Source organism: Protopterus annectens, chromosome 4.part1 (assembly GCF_019279795.1).
Source record: "Protopterus annectens isolate FY-2018-M chromosome 4.part1, PAN1.0, whole genome shotgun sequence".
NCBI classification, from domain to species: Eukaryota; Metazoa; Chordata; order Ceratodontiformes; family Protopteridae; genus Protopterus; species Protopterus annectens.
This window is the reverse complement of record NC_056734.1, coordinates 897,362,236-897,390,165: the sequence shown is the minus strand read 5'-3', so window position 1 is coordinate 897,390,165 and position 27,930 is coordinate 897,362,236. Positions and strand designations below refer to the sequence as shown.

At 37.2% G+C, this 27,930-nt stretch overlaps 1 protein-coding gene across 1 annotated transcript in view; it reads left to right on the top strand.

The window, feature by feature from the left end:
- ECE2 (endothelin converting enzyme 2) overlaps positions 1-27,930 on the top strand; it is a 1,144,316-nt gene that overhangs the window by 711,810 nt on the left and 404,576 nt on the right. Inside the window, exons 7-8 of the mRNA XM_044070640.1 lie at positions 643-789; positions 3,368-3,433. Coding sequence (XP_043926575.1) covers positions 643-789; positions 3,368-3,433 — 213 coding nt within the window. The remainder of the gene's footprint in view (positions 1-642; positions 790-3,367; positions 3,434-27,930) is intronic.

Genomic DNA, 27,930 nt, shown 5'->3' with positions numbered 1-27,930 from the left:
TATGGAGCATAATCTGCCATTGTAGCCCATTGGATGTAATCTGTGGATAAAAGGATTATCACTAATGTTCACTAGTCTGAATTAAGAGAGCACAGATAGGCATCTTCCAGATCCATGCGTGATTGCAGCTAAATACCCTACTCCTGACTCTTGCTCTAAAGAAATTAATTGGCTCTGTGTGAAAAAATGTTATCACTAGAGATGGGGGTGAATTGTTTGGAAGGCATTCGCCAAAGGCTCAGTAGACCGGTATTGTATAAGGGATTGGCATGCTGAACTAATAACACATTTTACTTTATCTGTTTTATTATGGGTGTTGTAATGTGTTGCAAAAAATATTTTTGTGTGACCTGGAATAACAGTATTGTAAAATGGGGAAATATTTCATACAACTAAGTATTAGTATTTTTTATGTGTGTGTGTGTGTGTGTATATATATATGTATGTATGTATATATATATATATATATATATATATATATATATATATATATATATATGAATATATATACATATATATATATATATGTATGTATGTATATATATTTATTTATTTCTGTTCAATGTGTGGTATTTTTTTATATCTCTGTTGACGTGAAGTGTGCTTTGTCAAAGATAAGGATGGTGTTTTATGTTTCCCTAGATAGGAGGCTGGAATGTAACAGGACCCTGGGACAAGGATAATTTTCTGGAAGTACTGAAGACTGTGTCAGGAACATACCGTGCATCACCTTTCTTTTCTGTGTATGTTAGTGTGGATTCCAAGAGCTCTAACAGCAATGTTATCCAGGTAGGTATAGTTCTGGTACTCATTTACTGAATTCACCAAGATAATATACCTTAAAGTGCATCCCATGCAATTGTCAGTGTACTGTTTGATGTATTCTTAATGCTTTGCCCTGAGATGTTCTCTGTTAAAAGATATTTCTTCAAGAGCAGCCTGTACTCTTCTGCTAGAATTAATAGTTTCAGAGACAGACTCCTCACCACCATTTCTGTGATCCCACCTCTAGATTTTTTATTTAGGTACAACCATTTAAACACATCAGCCACATATGTTGTGAAATTCTAATTTCTCAAAGTTATCTTAGTATGAGATTAATGCACACCTTTCTCCTCTCTCATTTAATAAAAAAATGAGTAACCCACCATATGTATAATTTTCTGAGGTGTAACAATCATGACTGCTTAAATGGAAACCATACAGTGTGCAAAAAAATAGTCCTCTTTCACCAGCAAGCTCCCTGACAGCCTTGTGGACCTTGTATTAGTTTTGGAGACTCTCCCAGCTGCAATGAGAATGAAGCACCATTTTAAGATCTTGTATTAAGAAGATATTCCATCAGAGTGATATAATGCTCCATGTTCACCTAACTGCAGTACATATTTGTACACCAGCTGTGATATTCAGCTAAGCAGTGCAAAAGTTCTTTCTTCCTGTCATGGTGTGGGAATCCCAACAGGAGCTAAGAAAGCAGCATACCCTGCTGTAGTCCTAACCACAATACATTCCACTGATTTCACAAGAATGTTACCCAGGCCCATAGCATATTCCCTGCAAGGAGGAGCTGAAATGTCTTCAACCAAGTCCTCCAATGATTTGGTAAAATAAAACTATCAATGGAGCAGTTGCAGTGCAGGGTATACTGTGTTTTTTCATTGTTGCTTTGACTCCTCAGTGCTAGTCCCCATCTCCTCTCCCTCACTAGTCATAACTATTTTAGTGCATTTATGTGTTAATAGTCACACTGCAGTCTAAAATGGGAAGGGTGGTACATAGTGAAGGACAGCACATTACATTTTACATGTTCTTCCTCTAAAACCTGTGCCACAGGAATATGCTGATTTTCTGCAGAATGCTCATGTACTCATCAATGGATTGATTCTTCACTTGGGTATGCAGACATTGTTTATTTCATTTATTTATGAGGTAGGTTTGCATAGCAGGACAATGCAGAGCTACTGTCTGGTTAAGTGAGTCACTTTGAGACACCAAATGCATGAAAAAAGACTGAATGGATCAGAGCCAGCACTAAAGGGCAAAGCATGTTAGAAGCGTATAGCCTTAATCCTCTGAGAATACAGCAAGCACACTAACACATCATAGCTCATCGTCCTTGTCTCCTACTTTAGTACACACACACACACACACACACACACACACACACACACACACACACACACACACACACACACACACACACTTACACCACTGAAAAAAGGTTTAAATACTGAATTGTACATGAGCTAATAATCAAAAATATTAGCCCCATTGTCAACATGTTCACCCCCACACGCACACAGTTTTAGGGCTAGTTGTAGCTTCTTTTGGAATGAATGGTAGTTATTCATTTGTTTATTTGATATCTGAATTACTAGGCTGACCTTAAAAGGCTCCCTTTCAGGTCAAATATGAAACAATAGAACGTATTGTAACACTTAAGATGAAACAAAATGTAAATATTGTTGTAACAGGATTGCAAAAGATTTACTTGACTAATATTCACATAGGAGAACAGTACTTCTGGGCATATTAAGCAATAGTTGTTTTGCAAGTTGGGGAATGAGTAATTAAAGAAATGAATGGTATACATTGGCTGATTTGACATAAAAATAGGTAGTGAAATAGATAAGTAAAGATAACATTTATACCAGAAAAGGAATTGATAAAGCAGATGGTTACTAATCAGTGATGTGCACAATACTGCAGGCACATACAAATAATGAAATGAAAAGTACACATTTGCACATTGTACAGAGAGGTGGAAGAGCAAACAAGAAAATTATTGAATGTTCTTTATGCTTCCATTGTACAGAAGTTTTACTTTCTGTATAGAAAGATGCTACTATTAAAATAGAGGGGTGGAATTAGTGAAATAGAGGGGTGACAGTAAATTTATATATCAGATGTAACGTAGAGAAGTATTGGTACTCTGCAAGGGGACTTAAGCCATTCTCCCAACATCTCTGATTAGGCAAAGCTCACATGGTCACTCAGTGAAGACGAGATGATCAGCCTGTTGTAAGTGACTTAACTTTCTCCAAGGTTTGGCCACCAAAAAATTTTCTATATCTGTAAAATGGTATAGGAGACACAGCTTGCTTGAGGATGAGGGGGCTTGTCCCTAGTGTAACATAGCTTATGGGTAGCACATCCCTTACTCACTTAAACTAATCAGGTAGTTATGAAACCTGCCACACCCAGAAAAGAAATATTTGCAATCACTTACACAGAGGGTGACTAATCTATGGAACAATATTTTACAGCAGAGTGTATGATGATTACATACTATTGAAATAGAGTTGTTGAAACAGCATCAGTGCAGTGCTTCTGTATTTCTTATATGAATTTGTTTTAATTGTCACAGGTAGACCAATCTGGGCTGTTCCTCCCCTCCAGAGATTACTACTTGAACAAGACAGCCAATGAAAAGGTAAGCAAACCATTTCATACACCTGATTGCCCAAAGCCATGGTTACATATCATGGGATCTAAGAACTCAGTCTAAAACTTGGTGATCAAATGTCACTGGCTAAATCACTGATTTACTCTAGAGAGTAGCAGCGCCAGAAATATCACACTAAACACTGTGAATATACACACCCCTGTGCCCTACACCTAGTGTGACTAATGGCAGAGGGTAGTAGATGCTGCAGAAGTGTGCTGGTAAGATCCGTGCTTATGAAGGTCGAGATTAGTGCTTTAGGTCTGCATGTTGCTCTGCCCCCAAGAGTTATTGTTATTGTATGCAATGTGCAGCTGTAGCACAGATAACATTATTATCATTACTTATTTTTCTGTTTGAAGCCAAGTGTCTACAAGGCAAATTATTTAATTATCAAACTGTGTATTTGAGTATTTAGTTATGTATGCACTTGGATCTATTTGGGAACTATAGAGTACTACTGTATCCCACATTTTGTCCTTCTATACTTAGGGCTTTTCTACCTTTTCTGCCTTTTCTGCTTACTAACTTCTTTCTTTGATGAGGTGCAGTTGTTGCAGTCTTTGTTATGCTACTGGCTTTTTGGTTTTCTGTTCATTGTTGCTCTGTAGACTCAAACAGTGGGATATTTGTCAGCTTTTGTCATTCAAGTTGTAAATTGACTTCTTAGGCTTTAATTACCAGGTAGGTAATCTACAGTTATTCAGCTAATGTTGTGAGACTGGAAATCTATCTTTATTATATTTTAGAAGGAAAAAGTGTACGATATTGGTGTGGGGGAAAACTAACACCTAGCATCAAATGTTATAATCACTGTACAGTATGAACAATGATATACTGAAAAAAGAAGTTGCATCATGCTCCTGCTTTTCATGTTGTTTGCAATTTTCCAGTCAATGTAGCTACAAATGAAGCAATAAACATTTTTGTTGCCAGTATGTATCATAATTATTTTACTATGGTGTAATGTATGTACACGTTTTTGCATCTTTAATTTCCCTACTTACTTCTCGATGGGTTGACAGACGAGATCAGGCAGCAGTCCCCGTGGACTATGATGTTTGCAGATGACATTGTGATCTGTAGTGAGAGCAGGGAACAGGTGGAGGAAACCCTGGAGAGATGGAGATATGCTGTAGAGAGAAGAGGAATGAAGGTCAGCAGGACTAAGAATATATGTGTGTGAATGAGAGGGTGGATAGAAGAATGGTGAGGATGCAAGGGAGTAGAGGTGGCAAAGGTGGATGAGTTTAAATACTTGGGATCAATAGTTCAGAGTAATTGTGAGTGTGGAAGAGAGGTGAAGAATAGAGTACAGGCAGGATGGAATGGGTGGAAAAGAGTGTCAGGAGTGATTTGTGACAGATGGGTACCAGTAAGAGTGAAAGGGAAGGTCTACAAGAGGGTAGTGAGACCAGCTATGTTATATGGGTTGGAGACAGTGGCATTGACAAAAAGGCAGGAGTTTGAGCTGGATGTGGCAGAGTTAAAGATGTTAAGATTTGCACTGGGTGTGGCGAAGGTGGACAGGATTAGGAATAAGTATATTAGAGGGTCAGCCCAGGTTGGAAGGTTTGGAGACAAAGCCAGAGAGGCGAGATTACGTTAGTTTGGACATGTGCTGAGGAGAGATGCTGAGTATATTGGTAAAAAGATGCTAAGGATGAAGCTACCAGGTAACAGGAAAAGAGGAAGGCCTAAGATAAGGTTTATGGATGTAGTGAGAGAGGACATGCAGGTGGTTGGTGTGGCAGAGCAAGATGCAGAGGACAGGAAGAAATGGAAACAGATGATCCACTGTGGCGACCCCTAATGGGAACAGCCGAAAGAAGATGATGATGATGATGATGATGACTTCTTGGTGGTCTGAGACTGAAATTGGTCTTCTGTGATGAGTGATCTACCCCATTTAACAAATTCAAATAAAAAAAATAAATAAAGATATGTAAGTCACAAGTGATGGGCTTGCAATATGCCAGGATTAACTGTGTGACTTATTGCAAGAATGACAATAGAGGTCATTTTGTTCAGAATTAATGTAGAGAAGAATACAGTAACATCAGAATGGTTAGAGTAATAGTCACAAAGAATTGGAAATGTAAAACTACTCTTTCTTTCACAGAATTCAGTAATTTAGCAAAAATGTATGTAAAAAAGAATTGTCAACTGCCAAAATGAAAACTTCAAATATTACTCACCAGTTTAGATTTGGTCAAAGTTAAGTGAATTGCTCGCTAAATTTTGATGATTTAGTTTCCTATGTTTAACTTTTTTTGCACATCTTTAAATAGATGCTTTTGTTCTATTTATTTTAAAATAATTTTGTATTTGTTTTAAAATTAATAAAAGGTTGTTTAAAAAAAAAATGGTTAGTGTATTGCAACACTGAATGGATCAGAATGTAAGAAGTAAATTTAGAAATGACTGCACTGGAGTGCACAACGTGTAGCAGAGGAGTAAAATAAGGGATACTGCAGTAAAAGTTAGTGTGCAAAGTTTACTAAGGAAGACTGCAGTGAGAAATTAGTTATGGAGAGTGATTAGAGTGGTTCTGCAGTGAATGTTATGTAGAAATGCAGTGCAAGGAGAAGGTGGAAAAACATGACGGATCATTACACATATCACGGTTCACATTATCTGGGAATCCTGAGTGGGGTGGTCACTTCATGTGGAACGCTAACGTAGGAAGTAATAAATTGGGGATGCTATATGATGATATGTTAGAGGTAGGCAGTATAGGTCTCTGAATGTGAGGGTATGGTGTAAAAAGGCATACAGTAAGAGTTACCATGTGAAAGTATAATGTAGAAAGAGCTATAGTAAAGGTAATCGTGTGAGAATATAATGTGGGAAGGGCTATAGTAAAGGTAATCATGTATGAATATAATGTAAAAAAAGACATAGCAAAGGTGATCATGTGGGAATGTAATGCAGAAAGGGATATAATAGAGCTGGACCTGATCCTAGACTCCCTTCTTCATAATCTGTTTAAATTCTATCCATTAGCTTTTTCACAAAAAGAATTCTAGTGTGATATTCCCAATACAGCCTTAACAAAACAACAAAAATTTAAGGTGGAGGAAACCCTGGAGAGATGGAGATATGCTCTAGAGAGAAGAGGAATGAAGGTCAGCAGGACTATTAATATATGTGTGTGAATGAGAGGGTGGATAGAAGAATGGTGAGGATGCAAGGGAGTAGAGGTGGCGAAGGTGGATGAGTTTAAATACTTGGGATCAATAGTTCAGAGTAATTGTGAGTGTGGAAGAGAGGTGAAGAATAGAGTACAGGCAGGATGGAATGGGTGGAAAAGAGTGTCAGGAGTGATTTGTGACAGATGGGTACCAGTAAGAGTGAAAGGGAAGGTCTACAAGAGGGTAGTGAGACCAGCTATGTTATATGGGTTGGAGACAGTGGCATTGACAAAAAGGCAGGAGTTTGAGCTGGATGTGGCAGAGTTAAAGATGTTAAGATTTGCACTGGGTGTGGCGAGGGTGGACAGGATTAGGAATAAGTATATTAGAGGGTCAGCCCAGGTTGGAAGGTTTGGAGACAAAGCCAGAGAGGCGAGATTACGTTGGTTTGGACATGTGCTGAGGAGGGATGCTGAGTATATTGGTAAAAAGTTGCTAAGTATGAAGCTACCAGGTAACAGGAAAAGAGGAAGGCTTAAGATAAGGTTTATGGATGTGGTGAGAGAGGACATGCAGGTGGTTGGTGTGGCAGAGCAAGATGCAGAGGACAGGAAGAAATGGAAACAGATGATCCACTGTGGCGACCCCTAATGGGAACAGCCGAAAGAAGATGATGATGATGATGATGACTTCTTGGTGGTCTGAGACTGAAATTGGTCTTCTGTGATGAGTGATCTACCCCATTTAACAAATTCAATTAAAAAAATAAATAAAGATATGTAAGTCACAAGTGATGGGCTTGTAATATGCCAGGATTAACTGTGTGACTTATTGCAAGAATGACAATAGAGGTAATTTTGTTCAGAATTAATGTAGAGAAGAATACAGTAACATCAGAATGGTTAGAGTAATAGTCACAAAGAATTGGAAATGTAAAACTACTCTTTCTTTCACAGAATTCAGTAATTTAGCAAAAATGTATGTAAAACAGAATTGCCAACTGCCAAAATGAAAACTTCAAATATTACTCACCAGTTTAGATTTGGTCAAAGTTAAGTGAATTGCTCGCTAAATTTTGATGATTTAGTTTCCTATGTTTAACTTTTTTTGCACATCTTTAAATAGATGCTTTTGTTCTATTTATTTTAAAATAATTTTGTATTTGTTTTAAAATTAATAAAAGGTTGTTTAAAAAAAATGGTTAGTGTATTGCAACACTGAATGGATCAGAATGTAAAAAGTAAATTTAGAAATGACTGCACTGGAGTGCACAACGTATAGCAGAGGAGTAAAATAAGGGATACTGCAGTAAAAGTTAGTGTGCAAAGTTTACTAAGGAAGACTGCAGTGAGAAATTAGTTATGGAGAGTGATTAGAGTGGTTCTGCAGTGAATGTTATGTAGAAATGCAGTGCAAAGAGAAGGTGGAAAAACATGACGGATCATTACACATATCACAGTTCACAATATCTGGGAATCCTGAGTGGGGTGGTCACTTCATGTGGAACGCTAACGTAGGAAGTAATAAATTGGGGATGCTATATGATGATATGTTAGATGTAGGCAGTATAGGTCTCTGAATGTGAGGGTATGGTGTAAAAAGGCATACAGTAAGAGTTACCATGTGAAAGTATAATGTAGAAAGAGCTATAGTAAAGGTAATCGTGTGAGAATATAATGTGGGAAGGGCTATAGTAAAGGTAATCATGTATGAATATAATGTAAAAAAAGACATAGCAAAGGTGATCATGTGGGAATGTAATGCAGAAAGGGATATAATAGAGCTGGACCTGATCCTAGACTCCCTTCTTCATAATCTGTTTAAATTCTATCCATTGTCTTTTTCACAAACAGAATTCTAGTGTGATATTCCCAATACAGCCTTAACAAAACAACAAAAATTTAATCTTTTTCATACCACTTAGAATGCACTTGCCTGCAGTGATCTTATTTATTTATTTATTGCTTTTGTTCACTGGGGTAGTCCCGTAGGCTGTAGATACCCCTTTTCAGTGGATGCCTGTCAAGAAAAATATCCAGTAAAAAAATAGGCAATGTTATACAAAAGACAGAAAAATGTAAAGCTTAAAGTTACAATACAAATAAATATATATATTATGTACTAGCCCATAAAAATTGGGAATGACTCCCTACCCACCTGAAAATTAATGATCTGAGGTAGCATGTGGTCCTAGGTTGTTGGGCTGTATCCCCACCAAATAAAAATTGCTAAGAGAATGCTTTTATGTGCCTTTTTGTACTTAAAAGTAGTTGGCATTCCCATTCTAAAGACTCTTAATTCCACACATGCACAGTTCTGATTTATTTGATATGAAAATGTCAATTTACTAAGCTGGGCTGATTTCTAAACAGCTCTATGTTTTCGTGTATCCCTTGAAAAAAAGATAGTGTTTATGCCTTATGAAGAAAAAATTAACCATGAATAGACAGAGCATTCACATTTCCAATAACCTTAGAAAACAATAAAATCCATTTAAAGATTTTTTAATACCAATGTTATTCATTAAAGTACTTTGTCTGAATAAACAAATCATGGAAAAAGCTACTTTTTATAGCAAATGCTTGTCATGTGATCATGAAACATGACAAAACTATTATCTTAAAGGTCTCAGTTTTAAACAACTCTTTGTGCTAATTTGATCTTTTAAACCAGGCCAGCTGTCTGCATTTAATTGTAGCTGCCACCTTAATTCTTTCTGTTTTAATAATGAATCAAAATCTCATCTACTTGCATTCAAGTATATGGTATCTAAAACCGAAAACTCAAACTTGTAACCTCCACAGGTGATGGCATGTCATTAGAAGACAAATCTGTTTATTTACAAAGTATGGCTCCAAACCAATTACCTTACTCAAATCCTCCTTTCTGTAAATAATTTTCCAGTTTGCTCTGACAATGCAGTAGTGTTTGTGTCGACACTATGACAGAGATTCAGAAATGCCATATCATCGATTGCAGCTAAGCCAACACTACTTCCACTGCATATGCGATGAACCTTATTACTTCTTAACTATGTATGCAGCCAGGTGCACAATGATCAGCTCTTCATCACAGGTGAAGCACAGCCCCACACCTACATTGCAATAGATCAGGTTGCAGCTATACTGCAGTATAAACAGCAGAGGTATACACTGAAGGTGCATGAGCACCTCTGGTAGTCACTGCTTTGTTGTGCACACAACTTGAGAATGTTGTTATAACACACAGCAGTATATCCGGAGACGTATGCACTGAAAGGGAAGAGAGCAGTGAAGGCTAAGGGGTGGAGTGTAGGTTATATTACATCAACACAAGTCACTGAGACGGTCAGAAAAAACTGCAAAGGGAATTGCACAAACCATTGAGAAAAGCATAATGGAAACAGTGCTATGACAATATGGGAATGTAGACGAATGTAAAACCTAGGCAGGAGAAGGGGGATACAGTAATGTAGTGTCAGTGAAAATGGAAAAGGTGGTACCCAGTGGAGAACTGATCCATCAGTATATGCACATTGCCCTAGTAAAGGGAGCCACTGCAGGAGTCAAAGTAGAAGGAATAATATCAAAAGCCATATCAGGGAAATGTAGCACAAGTGTAGACTGGTGTCAACAAAGACAGGCCTTAAGGAAATTAAATATTAAATACAGGACTGACTTACAAAAAGTTTCCATACCAGTGCATTAGCAGTGGGAGCCACTATAGCAAGTGGAGTAAAAGGGGTTATAACACACACATATCAGTGAAATGTAGAATATGCAGATGGCATACATTACACTATTAACAACACACAACCCCCCCCCAGGGATTTGAAACCCCTAATCAGTGAATTGACACAGTAGAAATAAATGCATGAGTGCAGAGAGCCATCAAAGGAGTTGTAATTAAGGTAGTAGGTGCACTTTATTTCAGATTGGTATGGATAATGAGGTTTAGCTCATTGGTGTGACTGATTAGAGTAGAAAGGATTTTTCTACCATTTTGTCATAGGATGTGGAGTGTCATTTCTCAATGGACATGTATGGTCATCTAAGTTACCCCCTGCATATTGCCACACAATGAATGACCACAGAAAGATGGTTTTGAACTATATATACTTTGCCAGCATGTGTGTAGTGTATTTATCTATTTGCTGTCCATATAATAGGGTGTGAATGGGAGTAAGTATAGGACAGTGATGAAAAAGCTGAAGCAAGCATTGGGTAGAGCACAAGGTAAGCAGATAAGGAATGAGCAGTATAGCAGTGAGATACCAGCTTATACCACTCAACTGTCAAGCTAAACAATGGTAGATGAATCCAGACATAGCTTACCTTATGCCAAACTACCTGACATAATTTACAACCTGATGATAAGAACGTTTCAATTCAGAAACTCAGACGAACACCAAAAAACTAAAAAATTAATTACAGAAAATAACAGAGAAGTAGTGTTCCATGTTTAATTATCCAAAAATTGAGCGCTTTCGTCCTGGTGCAATGGACTTCATCAGAATGACTAAACACATAAAATCACCGTCTTTTACTCATCTCAACAAGCCATAGCTATTACCAATTACACTAAATTAAATAATTGACAGTATATTTTTCTTTAAAGTGATAAAACATTTAGTTCATTCAACCTTTTTACACATAAGAGATACTTCTAGCTAAAACATATAACTCCAAAATTACATGAAGGTGTCTTACAAAAAAAAAAAAAATTAAAACCATCAACAATAAAATCACATCACATAAAATAAGCTGCTTTAAGTCTCAAAACACAACTAAGAGACACTTGTTTGTTAAGTCCTGGGGGTTCCAAAGCATTTGTTTTAGTCTGCCATTTAAGTTCTTTGTACTCGGAAAAATCATCAGCTGGTCCTCCCAGGACCCTAAATCAATAAATATGAGCAATAAAACATGAACAAATGTGAATAAGGCTTAGTAAGGAGTACTTTAGAAGACTTAAATTAATCCTAAAAACAGCATTGACACATAGGAACAAGATCCAAGCTATAAATCAGTTTGCTCTTCCTGTCCTAACTTATAATTTTGGAGTGATTGACTGGCCCCAAAAAGTATTGGATTGGATATCAAAACAAGAAGGATGCTTCATGCTCACCAAATAATTTATAAAAAATCAGTGTATACCAAGATTATATATTCCCCGTTCTGAAGGAGGGATGGGCCTTCTTGAAATTGATTACATGTATAGATCTGCAATCGTGGGACTCCACACATATCTATTGACCTCACAAGATCCAAATGTGGTGAAAGTTTTGAAACATGAGGAGAATAAATCTAAGATGACATCTCTGCTTAATTTAGCAGAAGCATATCAATGTCAAGCAGAAATGGAAATCAAACCAGAAGTGGATAAAAACCAGGCAGCAACTGAATGTGCTAAAAAAGAAAAGAAAGAATATAAGGTGAAGGATCAGATGAGAAGGCAAGAAATGTGGAAAAAACATAAATATAGTTGCAAGTATAAAAAACTTCTGGAAGAGCCTCATGTTGATCAAGAATGAATGCAGGAATGGTTAAGGAGATGTGAATTTACATCAAGAAATGAAAGGTTAATATTGGCAGCCCAAGAAAGTGTGCTGCGTACACTCTGGTTTACTAAGCCCATTGAACATGTGGGAGAAACAGACATATGTAGGTTTTTTTGAACTGAATTGGAAACAGTTATACACCTTATTGCTGGTTACCATGCTCTAATGGCAGAGGGACTATGTACTGAAGGGCATAATAATGTGGCGAGATTGTTACACTGGAGATTGTGCAAACATTATGGTATCAAAGTGGCTGAAAAACATTGGAAACATGAGCCACAGAGAATCATAGAACATGATGAAGTTTACATCACATGGGATCACCCGATACCAACAATCTAAAAGACAGATGCCAGAAAACTGGACATAGTGATCCAAGAAAAGAAGACAAAATTAGCATTGATCATTGAAATTGCCACACCTAGTGACTATAGTGTCTTGCGTACATAGAGACACAAAGTCATAAAATACCTTGATCTGCAGGCAGAAACGAGAGGCATGTGGAAGAAAGATACCCAGGCAGTTCCAATAGTAGTAGGAGCAACTGGTCTTAGGTATGTTACCAATCCAGGTAACACTGCATGAATTGCAGAAGGAGTCATTGCTGGGCACAATCCGGGTACTGCGAAGAGCACTTTTGGCTAACATCAAAAAGTGAAACAATACTAATTTCATGAACTTTAATCGTACTTTGACTTAAGAATGGGGTCCATTCCTGTCATGGTATTAGAAACCCAAAAGACTTGGAGAAATTAAAAAAGGCAGAGACCCTAAATCAACATGGTCAATAGCAAAAAATCTAAAATGATGGTGTGGATATTTTTAATGTGTTTGTATAAAGCATTCCTTTCATGTTCTACCTGAATGTCATATGTTTGTTCATATATTCTATTTCTCAGAGCCCTTTTTGTTTTTCCTACATAATATCCCTCACACCGTTGACAAAAAGCAATGTAAATTACACCTTTTGTGAAACAATAATATTTATATATAGGCTTAATGGTTCCATAGTTTCAATTCAGGGGAACTAAAACCACGATGATAAGAAGAAAAGCAAAAAACACCTGCATGGGTTTGCACCCATGCCTTTGTCACTGTCATTCACTGAACACTGGCATTTGATACGGAGTGAGTCAGTGTAATACATTTCTGGGAAATGGAAACCATGACAATTAGAAGAGAGGAACACATTTCAATGAGTTTGAACCCATGCCTTTTTTACTGTTGTTCCTTGAAGTAGGACATTAGTCAGATATGTCACAGAATATACTTTACATGGAGTTTGTCAGTATAACATATTTCAAGGTAATGCAGCACATGATAGCAAGACATAGAAAAATACTTCAGAATGGGTTTGAACTTCTGCATTTGGCAGAGATATTTTCTAGATGCATGTACTAGCAAGTGAAGCCACAGAATAACTTCTAATGAAGGGGTCAAAAGTCACGCATCTGAAGGGAAAGATAGAATAATGTGGAAGACTGAAAAATGTACATTGGAAAACAACATACCAACCATCAGTGGATGCCAGTGTATTACCAATGTACATATTAGTGTATGTATTTTGTGAGCCATGGAAGCTGTTACATACACACAGCACATTTATCGTACTTTGTATTTGCATGGTAAGTTACTAAGACATGGTACAGATTCTTTGGAAGGCTAATACAAGGTAGAGCTCATTGGATTTAAACACCCTGGTATTGTGTAGAGCATTGTAATTTTAAGTGAATCCACAAAAGAACTTATAGTGAACAGGTTAGAAAATATAGATTTGAAGGGACTGTTAGAACAGCGTTGAAGACTGGGAAATGACAATTGTAAAGCAACATTCAACAACCAGGATATCATAACAAAAAAAATCCATCCACAAGACTGAAGTACAAATTAAAAACCCACTTGCAGTCACCAGGAGTAAAACCCAGTATCATTTTAATTAGCTCTTTAGTGAGCAGAGTGAATAATGTTCAAGACTGTGTTTAATCTGTTTTTTTCAGACTGAAGTACAATTGGTTATTGAATAAGATCTTATTTTACTGTTTCAAAGTAGTTAAATGTGTCCCTTTACTTGGGCCTTTGTCCCCCCATTATGTTTGGCTTTTTCCAGATTTCATGTGCTAAGAGGTTTATAGGTATGGTTGGCATCCAGGCAGTGTACTTACTAACCAGTAACTGAAATTTACTAAAACAGGCAGAATTACTCCTTATCTATCAGTTTCTTTTTTCGCACCAGGAGAGCTGAAATTAAGCTTTTGATTGGTGCATAGCCATCTTGGAGAGCCCGAACTGTCACACAACATTTGGCTAGAAAGAGGAGAGACTTGTTCATTCATAAACCCTTTTCTGGCATATGCATGGTGTGCTAAAGGTTACAAAGGATACAGAACAAAGAAGAAAAAGAGCAGCAAGAGAAAGGGACAACACAAGGTGAAGAGATAAGGACTGAGTGGATGGAGGTGGGTAGATAAGAAAGATGTCATTGGATTTGAACCTATGCCTTTCATATGATATGATACATAGCAGTACATTAGCAAAGGGATAGAATGACACAGTGATACTAAAAGGGGTTATAAAATACATGTCAGGGGAAATTAGCACATTGCCAGAGTGACAGCATGAAATAAAAAACAAAACATTTAAGGGACTGGACTCGTAGTTTTCACAGTCACGTTCTCTAAAGCAGTGCATTAGCTACTGAACCTGTCGGACTCTAAGAGGTCTTTACAGCAACACATATCAGGGACGTGTAGTACAATTGCAGATTGGATACCCATCAGTGTAAAACATCATACAACCCTTATGGGAGTTGCACACCCCCAGCTATTACATTCACACAGTAGACATCATTTCATGCTTACAGTGAGCCATTGAAGCATTTAGAATAGAGGCATTCACTTATCTGTACAATTTAGCACAACCATGAAATGCTCATTTGCACAATCATTGGCAAGACTGTAGGACATTCCTATGATTTTTCATCACTCTTGCTTTAGGGCAAGAAGACTGATTTCTCTGGGGTTAGTGTATGACCATCTACATTGCTGTTTGACAGTTGGTCTATTTTTTGACCAGATTGAGGGATAGACGTAGGAGTATAGGACTGAGATGAAAAGAGGAAGCTCAGAGAGGGTAGATCTCATGGAGAGCAAATAAAGAATGAGCCAGAGGAAGGTGGATTATGAGCATGTCTCACAACGTCTGATTTTAATGATGCTAGATGACTCAGTACTTGCAGTTTGTTCAACAAAGTCCATGACAGAATATACACACTGATGATAAAAATGTTTAATTTCAGGGAAAGGGAACACATGATAAGACAAGATAATTAGAACTGCATGGAATAGAAACTAGCCCTGTGTTACTTACATTTTCCAAAACAAAGCAATAGCCAGGTATGCTACTGAAGGGAAAGTGTTTGTAAAACACATATCAGGGTAATAGAACATAGGATAGCAAGAAAAGTGACATATGTCTAATCAGATTTGAACCTATGCCTTTGTCAGTCATATACCCTGAACCAAAGCATACAGTTGTATGTTGAAAACGTAATATTGTAAATGAGCATCACACCCTCAGGAGATTAAAACACTGCACTCAATGCACTGAGAATGCCCTTATCACAGCACGAATATATTGAGCCATTGAGAGCTTTACTCGTAAAGTGTTAACTCTGTATGTATGTCACCATTGCTTGTTGACACAAATGTATGCTAAGCACATTTGTGCCACTGATTGCAAGATCATTTGCACATGTCAAGGATTTTTATTTATTTTTGCCATAGGAATTGAACTGTTATTTCTCCGTGGTTATAGATGACCAACAATGTTGCTCTCTGCCATCTGCCATGCTAAATATGACCATGGAAGATGAGTTTAAATTTAAACATTTTGTGGGCATGGGTGTGGTGATTTCATCTGTTTTTTTCTAGCTCATATTTTGAAATGGAAGTATAAGAGAGATAAAAGGGGAAGCAAGAAAAGGGTAGAACACAAGTGACCAGTAAAGAATAACCAGGTTAGATATGTGGTAGGCACATACTTCCCAATTTCTTAGCTTAGTAATGATTACTGACCTTCTACAAATATATAATTATGTAATGACAATGCATACCAATTATTTGTTAAACATCTCCACCATTAGGCCAAACAATTGTAGCCAATCATGTAGAGTAATGAAACTTCCAGGAAGTTGAAAGGTATGGATGTTTTTTTTTTTTGGAGGGGGGGTGAGATGCCCTTTTATGTTATTTATGGACAAAGGAAAACTGATGTAGGAAGTCAGGGAAGAAACAGATGGATAGGAGGGGGAGGGTAGGTCACAGGGGAAGACAGACATCACTATCAGGGTGTGGGATGCCACAAAGAGGGAGGGGAAAACAGTAATGCAGGAGGCAGCAGAAAAACAGAGGGAAGATAATGGTGGGTATAGATCAATATGTGTGTATATATACCTTTAAAAGTTATCCAAGGGTTTGCACTAGAGTATAAATACTAAGCATGTGTGAGCCTGACTGCCATTTTGTAATTAGGTGTTGAGATGTAAGCATGTATGTATGTATGTAAGTTCTGTCTGTTAGCTTGTTCGTATTTAAAGACACGGCTGTCCATCTGGATGTGTTTCTATGTATTAAAGCATCTGAACGCAACCCCAAGCATTCTTATTATTTGTGTCAGAGATGAACAAGCAACATGGTGTCAGAAGTGGCATGTTTTAATGGGCATGAAGTCAGAACCACCATATCCAAGGGGCAGAAAGTTTGAGATGGCAGAGCTAAAATGATTAGAGGCACTTGGCTATGGTTGGAGGAATGTAGAGGAGTGAATCATCCTAAAATGGGGTAAAACTTCGCAAAACAGGTCAGAAATGAATTTAAATATTAAATCTTGCTCAGCACTATTTCTTATTTATAAAATATGAAAAGGGGCATACAGAATATTCTAAATGATATTTGCATAAACTGATATGTACATTATTGATAAAAATATTTGAATTACTGCAGAAATTGTTTGAAATAAAGTATGAATTGCATAAAATGAATAAAATAGAGGGAAATGACTGCATTTTTGCAAAGCATATGTATTTTTCTTACTAAGCAAAGATATCCAGGTTTTAAGTGTATAAAATGTTCGAACATTTGTCCAATGTTACAATAAATCTATTTTTTGCAAAATTACAGCCATTACAAGACATATTTTGCAAAGTACAGCCATTACAGAGCATATTTCACAATGTACAGTATTTTGGAGAGTTTATAGTGTATTTGGGTGATGTTACAGTCATGGAACAGTTTGTTCCTACATAATTACATAATGTGTTTGTGTATACTTGGAGGGCATGGCAGATACATTTTAAAAGCCCAGTGCACTTGTGTTTGACAGTAATATTTCTGAGAACTGGAGAGTGAGCAAGAATATGACATTTTCATACAGTCTGCATTTTCTGATAAAGATGACCTTACAAAGGCATTTATTCTACTTAATTTAGCTGGGTCAGAAGTTATAGAAAGGGAACGCTCATTTGTGTATGCACCTGCTGTCTATACAGGAGAGGGTGAAATCCATCATATTGTTGTACCAGCTGAATCAAGAGAGGACCCAGAGTGCTTAAAATGTAAATTTAAAGAAATGTGTAACCCTCAGACAAATGTTACAATGGAATGGCACTTATTTTACACAAGGGATCAAAAGCCTGGTGAAACTTTTGCAGCATATATAACTGACCTGAGAAATAAAGCTAAAACGTGCAGATTTGGTGACTTAAGGGATGAGTTGATAAAAGATAGACTTGTGTGTGGTATAAAAGATGATGCTGTGGGAAAGATTTTGCTTCATGACAGTGATTTAACTTTGAATAAGGCCAATGAGATTTGTCAGATATATGACCTCACTGAAAAGCACACAAATATGTGTACGGAAGAGAACAGCTCTAGAAGGCACAGTGATAAAGCTCAGGTTGATAGTATGCAGCATGAGTTTAAAAGAAACAGGTCCAAGCATGTAGCAGCTGTAATCCCCGCAGCACTCACTGAAAAAACCCAGAACTTTTTAGCACATTCCAGACTTCGCACAGTCTCAGTGAAGAATAAGAGTGAGTCAGCAAACTCAAAGCATGGGCCCCCATCCAGTTTCATTGCAAACTGTTGTAATTGTGGTGTTAATGATGAATCTAAAAGCGAAAGGTGTGTAACGTTCGGTCAACAATGCCACAAATGTAATAAATGGAATCATTTAAAAAATTTTTGTAAATTTAAAGGCCCACATTCTTTTGTTTAAAGGGAACATTTTAAGAAACAAGTTGATCAGTTAAACTGTGGCAGTTCTAGTCTTTATGTTGATGGCGTGTCAGTGCTTCATGAAATGGTCAGTGCAGTAGATTTAAGGGCCAGGAACGAAGCATTTTGTACTGTTTGGATAAATGGCAAACCTGTAGAGCTCAAACCTGATACAGGTACCAAGTGCAATGTTATGTCTGCAGAAACATTTGTAAGAGTGTGTAAAAGTGAAAGGAATGATGTGGCAACGTGTGTGAAACTTGTTGCCTATGGAGGTGAAGAAATTCAGACTGAAGGTACAGTAGTGCTTTCATGTTACATTTCAGGAAGGAGCTACAACTTATTATTTTATGTGGTCAAGTAGCACATCCAGTTGTTATTAGGGCTTAGAGACACTTTGAAAATGGGACTGCTTTCATTTAATAAGGAAGTCCATCATGTTAGCGTGAAAGACCACTACTCTAATTTTGCCCAGCACATTTTTTCTACCTATGCAGATCTTTTCAAAGACAAGCTAGACAAATTTCCAGTTGTGAATTCCTATGAAGTTAGACACAGAGGTCAGTCCAGTTATCAGGCCAGCATGTAAAGTTCCAATAGCCATGCAGGACAAAGTCAAAGCTGAGTTAGATAAAATGGTGCAAGAAGGTGTCATTTGTCCAGTGGAAACTCCAACAGAATGGGTATTTTTTCATGGTAGTAGCTCACAAGAAAAGTTCAGATGACATCAGAATATGAATTGATCCACAAGATTTGAAAAAAGTAGTAAAAAGACCTCATCATCCAATGTATAAAGTTGAGGAAGTCGTAGCCTTGATGCCAAATGCCACTGTTGTTTCTGTTTTAGATGCAAAGAGTTCATTTTGGCAAATTCAATTTGACAAAAAAATCCTCATTCCTCACTACTTTCACTACTCCATTTAGCAGGAACAGATTTTTGAGAATACCATTTGGTATAAATTCTGCAAGTGAAGTCTTTCAACGTGCAATGGAGCAAATTTTTTCTGGGTATCCTTGTGCTATCATAGTAGACAACATACTAGTAGGAGGTTGTGATGAAGCTGAGTATGTTAGAAACCTCTGAAAAGTTATAGAAAGGGCATGTCAAGTTAATCTTAAGCTCAACTCACACAAATGCAGGCTACAAGAAATTCCTAATGTCGTCATTTATTTACGAGTACAGGCCAACAACCAGATCCTTCAAAGCAATCAGCCATTCTCAAGATGTTATCTTCAGACAATGATCAAGCCCTGCAACGTTTTCTTGGCATGGTCAACTACCTAGGCAAGTTTATTCCAGACTTGAGCCAACTATCATCACCACTCAGAGAGCTGACATGTAAAGATGTAGTCTGGTCTTGGACAGAGCAACACCAAAGAGCATTTGATGTCCTGAAACAGAGAATTGCTAGTCCGCCAATGCTCAGATACTATGATGTTCACAAACCAGTTACACTTTCCTGTGATGCTTCGAAATTTGGTCTTGGTGCAGTCATTGTACAAGAGGATCAACTTGTTGCATCGAGAAATCGTACCCCAACTGAAATGCAGTATACACAGATTGAGAATGGGCTTTTGGCAATTGTGTTTGCATGTTCAAAGTTCCATGATTATCTTTATGGTAGACCTATCCAGATTGAAACAGACCACCAACCACTGGTCAATGTCTTGAGAAAACCTATGCATTTAGTCCAACCTGACTGCAGTGTATGATGCTGAGATTGCAAAAGTACAGTTTCAATCTTATCTACAAGAAAGGCAAACTTCTTTATCTTACATTATTCAGAAATACCACAGAATAGCACAAGAATGAGAGTCTTAACTTTGAAGTTATTGAAGTAAAAAATTTGTCTTCCACACATCTTGATGAGTTGAGAGAACACAGCCAGAGATCCAGTTTTACAGCAGCAGAACCACTTTATTAGTCAAGGATGGCCATCAAAGCAATCTAGTTTACCTCAAGAAGTGCAACCTTATTTTCCATACAGAGATGAGATTTTTGTCTGACAAAGGTGTCATTATGAAATGTCTGAAAGTAATCATTCCAAAGTCCTTGCAACCTAAGTACATTACTGTCTAGCATTGTGGTCACCCAGGAACCAAATCTACCAAAAGTAGGATGAGAGAGATCGTATTTTGGCCTTCTATGTCACAAGACATTGAGAGAGCACTTTCTTGTTCGGTATGTAATAGTACAAAGCATCATCAACAGAAAGAACCACTTCATCTTAACCAGATTCCAGAAGTACCTTGGTCAACAGTAGCCACAGATATCTTCAACTGGAGTGGTCAACATTATTTGGTGTTAGTAGACTCTTACTCCAACTGGTTCAAGATTGACTTACTTCCTAACCTAGCATCCAGTACAGTTATTACTAAGATGAAGCGTCATTTTGTGGTTCATGGTAATCCACACAAAGTTATTTCTGACAATGGCACACAGTTTACAAGCTAACAGTTCAAAAGATTTGCAGAAGAATGGGACTTTACTCATGTCACAGTATCAGTGCAAAGTGCAGAACAGTTACTTGAGCAGTCAAAATGAGATTATAGTGATGTTTTCCTGAATCTCTTGAATCTCAGAAATTGTCCTCATGATAAACATCTTAGTTCACCTGCTCACAGACTTCTAACGAGACAAACAAGAATCGCATTACCACTCAGTAGTCAATTGTTGGTTCCATGTGTCAAGAACAGCAGGTCAATGAAACATTATCTGCTGAGAAAGCGTCTATCCCAGAAGTCCTACTATGGTAAGACCAGCAGGCCACTCAATCCTTTAAGAAAAGGAGAGGTGGTAAGGATGCAAACATCCAAAGGTTATGATCGGATTGGTGTCATGAAGAATATTTGTCCAGAGACAATATTGTACAGTGTGAAAACAGAAGAAGGAATCTTTAGGCAGAATCAGAGGCATTTACTACTGGTATCTGAGCCCATACCACAGCAGAAAGCCTGTGAGAGAGACTCTTTATCTCAGAGTGAGTTGTCCGGTGTTACAATTCCAGAGGAAGTTCCAGAGGACATTCCTGTTCCTGTGACAAATTGAGACATTCCAGATATGAGTTGTGCACCGCATACTGTCTCTGTTGCTAATTTTATTCCCGACTGTTATGTTATGAGATATGGTTGAATCTTTAAACCTTGCAATAGATGTGATGCAATTTGGACATGAACATTGTATTTTGTTTCTGAAGTACATAGCAGTGCATTCCTATCTCTGCTATTGTTTTTCATAAAGGGCAATTTTTTTTAAAAGGGAGGATGTAGATCAAGATGTGTGTATATACCTTTAAGAAGCTATCTAAAGGCTTGCAGTAGAGTATAAATCCTAAGTCTGACTGCCATTTTGCAGTTAGCTGTTGAGATGTAAGCATGTATGTATGTAAGCTCTGCCTTTTAATTAGTTTGTTCATATTTAAAGATACTGCTATCCATCAAGATGTGTTTCTATTTATTAAAGCATCTGAATGAAATCCCAAGCCTTCTTATTATTTGTGTTAAAAGATGAATAAGTGACAGTGGGGTTGGGAATGTACAACATACAGTGGTGGGCATGGTTACAAAAGAGAGGGAACACCAGGTTTAGGGAGAGGATTGTGTATTCAGGGATGTAGTCTCTGCTAGTTTAGATGCAGTGGTAGATTGCTTCTTATGTGGGGAGCCATCACTACTGGATCCTGTCTTAGAAGCTGTAGAAAGTGCTGAGCAGGGACACGACTCAATGAGTTCCTGGAGCATGGTCTGTATATGGTCAGTGCAGGTATCCAACCTCCTGTCTGTTTTATTTCCTGCAAGCTCTGCCAGCTCTAGACAGGTGTCAAAAGTGTCACTATCACTTGTACTGATACTTCAGGTACCCCTGTACCACCCTTCAGTACAGAGCTACCTAACGCAGACAGGTGGTGCAGGTAGGGCAGAAGGCAACTCTGACAGGCTGGAACCCAGATATTATAGGTGCCTGTGGTGGTGGTGCTGAGGTTCATGAACATTACAGTGCTGCTGCATATAGTAGTAACATAAAGAGAGAGCTTAAAAAAAAAAACATAAATGTGTAAAAGACAAATGATAGTGACAAAGAGGCGGGGAAGAGGCATACAAAAACAATTCAATGGAATGTGTAACTGTGCTGATATTCATAATACAGTGACAGAAAATAACTTTTTAATAGTAGGAAATTCACAGTTATATCTTCAAACTGCCTGGTGTGGGGGTGTGGGGGGAGGCTATGCCAAAAGCCTTCAGCACATGCATTTTAACATAAGAGCATAATAAGTGCAGAGACTGTTTATCATGGCAGCATATTTGTGTTTGTGGCCAGTGTTGTTATTTCAGTTTTGACAAATCACAACTGTACATATACATGAGAAACATACTGATCACAGAATAAATATCAAGCACAGGTCATAGATTATATTGTGAAGTGCCTGGCCAAGTAATAATTATGGCTAAGACATATATGGACCTTGTAGTGGTGCATTGATATTCATGGGCTTACACATATACATTTTGCTATGACAACAGCATACTTGTCTTGGGATTAAACCCACAGCCATCCTAACAATGACCTCTAACAAAATTTTATATGTATCACTTCTCCTCCTATATTGGGGGTAGGGCAGTATTCAGAAGCAAAAGTCTAACATCTGACAGTCATGGTGTCATGGTAATTCCAATAAAGTGTGCCAGTACTGATAGATGTGCTCCTGCTGGATAAATATTATATACCATTACTTTTAATTGCTGTGGCTTTTACTAGCTGACAGACTCATCTTTCATTACAGCAGCTACACTTACTACAGTGCTCTCTTAGGTGCTCTAAGTTGTCCCTGTGCATTTCCCTGTTCCTTTCAGTCTCTGCAGGGGTTGGAGATAAAGAGCAGCATGAAAAATTGTATGGTGGGATATATTGGCAGTGTATGTGGTTAGTGACAGGATTCTATACTTACAGTACAGACGTGGTGGTTATGCCTTTACGTCATCCTCTCTGTGGCCAAAGAGGTCAGGCTTGCAGCAACTCATGTAGTGGAGACATACTGTTCTCCTATACGGGAGATGCCAGTTGCACAGATGACAGTCTTTGTCAATCTCTTTTTGAGGAATCATCCTTACACTGTGACCTGGTATAGCTCTCTTGCAGGAGCCTATGGTCATAATACTTATACAGGATGTCCAGAAAAATGTTGGACTTTTCCTTCTCCTCATACTACCTCTGTGCTTTTAAAGGAGCACTACTCTAACCTTCTCCAGCTGTACATGTCTCACCTTCAAAGATCTCAGGAAAAATGTCAGGGAATTGGCACCCAAATTAAAAAGCATGTGTTTCATTTTCCACACAATGACTCAAACTGACAGGCTCCTCATTTTGATGAATGGCAACATAATAAAATAAATATACTCTATTACTATGCTTTCACTGGTACTTTAAGGTATTAAACATGGCACTCGTCCATCCCTCAGTTTTCTGCTGGAAATATATGCGCAACAGCAACTCCACCTTCGGATGATTAATGACACCATGACCATTACTGTCAGCTGTTCATCAGTGGACTGTGGGCCAAAGACGTCTCATGTCCCAGCATGGTTAGTTTGTGATATTTTGTATTTATAAAATTCTCCCTTCATAAATTAATATTAGACAGTATTATTTACTGTATCGTGGATATCAATTAAGACAATAGCTAATATTTGTGACAGACTCTTTCATTGTGGAGATATAACAAACATGGCTCTTTAGAACTTAAATTGAGGAACATTCCTCATAATGGGGTACACTTGAGAGGTATAAGCATTACCTTTTTCACTGCCCTGAGAAAGGAAATTATGACAATGTGCTTTAGTATTTAAAATGCTTTTTACTGTTTTAAATTGTATCTGATGAAGTTGCAGTAATTTTAACTTTGGGCCGAAAGCGCTTATTTTCTGGAAAATAAATAGTTTTGTGGATTACTACTTCTAGTCTGCACTGTGTTTGCCTTTCTGTAGTCTGGGCACAGAGCTGTAATCAGGTGGTGATTGAGGTAATTGGTTTAGAGCCCTGACTTGTAAAACAAAATGTAGATTATTTGATTAAAGTCAATATTAAAGAAAGGTAAAAATGATGGCTCACAGAATGGCCACAACAGACCAAGTGGCATGTTTAAATGTGATGCATTATTACTTGATAAGGTTATTTGCCTATAATTATCAGTGGAACAAGCAGTCCCCTAAATCTAAAGTGTTGACTGTAGACCAGACTCAAAACAGTCTGTAGAGGGCAGCACCACATTGTTTCAACAAATCATTCACTAAGAAGAAAAACATAAGTGAGAAAAGCACAGAGCCCTGCAGAACAAGTATGTAGCTAGGCATACCCAGTGTACTCAAATGAGTACATTTTTTCAGATCATCATTTTGGACATTTTATACATGTAACAGAACAGGATATTTAGGGACATCTAAACTAGTGTCTGTTGTACATCACCAGTCAAAACATGCTTACATGATAGGAAGAATACCTCGTAAAATATTCTTTTTATGCTTATAAGTGGCAACAGATGAAAATAGTGTACCCCTTTCTGAAGTGTATAGGGGCAGGATTTTGAGGGTTGAGTACATTTTTTAATTAATAGGTGGGTTGTGAGGGGGGCAACAAAATTAGATTTCAGTACTAAATATGAATTTCTAGCTACACCCAGCTGCAGAACACACAGAGAGAGACTAGCAAATGGAAGGAAGTAGCATTATCTGAGCTCTACCTTTGGCTTAATCCATCCCCAAATCATTGGGTGGTATTAGCAGATAGGAAATGGTCAATAACCTGCTTAGAAGGAAATGGTATCTGATAGCATTGCTTGTCTGTGACAAGTCCAGGAGCGAACTACTCACAACAATTATGGCTTCTGTTATGTCAGAGATAGTTTTGTCACCCAGATAATCTAGAGCAAATATGTTTACTATCATAACCATGAAGTACACTGTCGACTGGTGGTACACCAAAGTACAGTTTCAAAAGGACTAAAACTCGAATGTAACCGTAGTGAACCTGTATCACCGAACATCGAACGGCACATGAAATCTAATGGTCACAATTTCATACCAGGAATTTCGAACTATCAGTATTAACATTGTTCAAAATGGGAATATGAAATTGTTTTCAGTTTCGACAATAAGGTTCAGCAATGTGAATAAATGAACAAGTGCACTTCAGGATTATGATAGTAAACCATATAAGTTACTATATGTGTTAAATTATTATATGTATAGTTCTCTTTCTCCAGAATCTTCATATTCAGATATAAAACTGAGTAAACCACAGTTATTTGTAAATGAAGAACTAGAGAAAAATAGAATAATGTAGAAATTACACAGTTTAAGCATAAGTTCCTTAAAGTAATTTTCATTTAAAAGAGAAAGGTGCAAGGCATTCAACTATGAACATAAAGAAGAGGTAGATCAGACTTAACAAATAACTTTTATTTTTTCCCCGAACAATCTATTAGGCTATGTTTAAAGTTTTGTGAAGTAAGTTTACATGCTTTTATATGTCTATATGCAATTTCTTTGATATTTCCCCCCAAAAATAGTTTACAGGTCTGATTATTTCTTAGAAGAACATAATTTGGCTAAAGTAAATAAATTTGGAAATCATTTTATATCTGAAAGAGTTAGTTCCACAGAAGAAATATGAAGAATAACAAATCATCAAGTCCAGATATTATCATTGTATTTTAATGTAGAGTTTGCTTCTTAATGCTCCACATAACTGTCTCACATAAGGCCAATAACAGAAAATGTGTAATATATCCCCTTTATTGGTAGAACAAGAATTACCCAAAGATGACTGGTTAGCATTAAAGTAGGCTTTTTAACAGGGGTTAAGGAAGCATTGCAGATGACCATAAACTAAAGCAGCCATCTTAAAAAATGTGACAGTATCAAAACATCAACCAATGAGCGTAGCTTAAACTTCAATGATAGAAGAGTAAGAGAATGATCAGATGTTGTGGTGCTGAAGGTAACTGAAATGGTGAGTGTGATAGGTTCACAGGTTCTTTTGTTAAAGTCAAACGCTACTAATCTTCAACAAGCTTGATTGCTGTAACCTCATGCTGATATTTTCCACTTCTCTTACCATGATTATTTTAAAAGGAGAATTGTGGCTGATTTCTCTTACTAGTGAAGAGGAGCTAATTCTGTAATCTGCATAACCTGTTACTTTCTCGTACTACTGATATTTATTTTTATTTTATTATTATTATGATCCCCGATATACTGATAGCTCCCCCAACAGTAAATTGTAAACACAGGATTTCAAACAGACTTGGATCAGGTAATTGCCTTACTGGATCAGATAATTGCCTTATAGACCAGGCAGAGGTCATCCCTAAGTAATGTAGCAAATCCATGTAGATTTTGAAATAAAATTCATCTCCGAATCCACCTTTTTCAAACTAAGTGGAAGCTTATTAAACAAAATGAAACAAAAGTTATGCGCTTTCAAGATGATGGAGTAAGCACAAACAGAAAATGCTGTCAGTGCAGACTTATACATAAATTCAATAAAAAGAGAAGAAAACCTAGCTTTCAGGATTATTGGGAACTAAAGAATAAAGCCTAGCTGGTGTGAGTTCTAAGAATCTGGTCCATATATCACAGAAATGCTGTTACCTTATAGTGAAAAAAAACTATCAGTTGTGGAGGAGGCTATATTGTCCATAGCCTCTGAAATGAATGGGATTTGCCAGTAGCCCTTGCTCAAGTCTATGGTCAACAGAAACCTAGCAATGCCTAATTGTTTGTAAAAGTTCATCTGTTCTAGGCATGCAGAAGGAACTGAATTTGGAGAAGTATTTCACTGCTCTATTCTCATTACAAAATCATATACTCCCATAAAGTTTTGAAACAAGTACTATACGATTCTTCCATTCCCATATGAGTCCAAGCTTAAGCATTTTCTGCATATTTTCCGTAACTGCTTGGCATTGGGAGTCTGCTATCCAATATGGTTTCATATTTACTTTTTGACAAGAGATAGTCTCAATGTTCCACTGTATTAAATGCCATGCAGTTCTGAAAATATATACCTATTCCTGGGTACAGATTATTTAACTTTCTGTCTCTGGGCCAGTGATGGTATGTTAATGTTACAGTATGCCTTGAGCTTTTTAACATCTTCTGCAAACATACTCACTGTAGAAACTTCAGTGTCTCCTTGGCTTCAAAACATTTATGTGTTATAATTGTTCTGATTTTCTCTTTCCAGTTTGTCTCACTTTGTAATTTCCTTCACCTACTTTTCCTATCACTTCAAAAGGTCATTGCCAATTTCTTAGCAGTAGTTATTGCCTTAAACTCTCTAAGATTAACTTGTCTATCATATGATTTATGTTGTATTTTGTGTACTCTCTTCATATATTCTCCGAGAATAAACATAATTCTTATCCTATCCTACTGTTCTGTATAAAGTTTTGTTGCACTTTAAAAGGGAATATTTTCCTCTTCCCATATTTCCTTTGCTATATCAACCAAGGATTGAGAATGTCTGTCATGTAATAGGTTGAG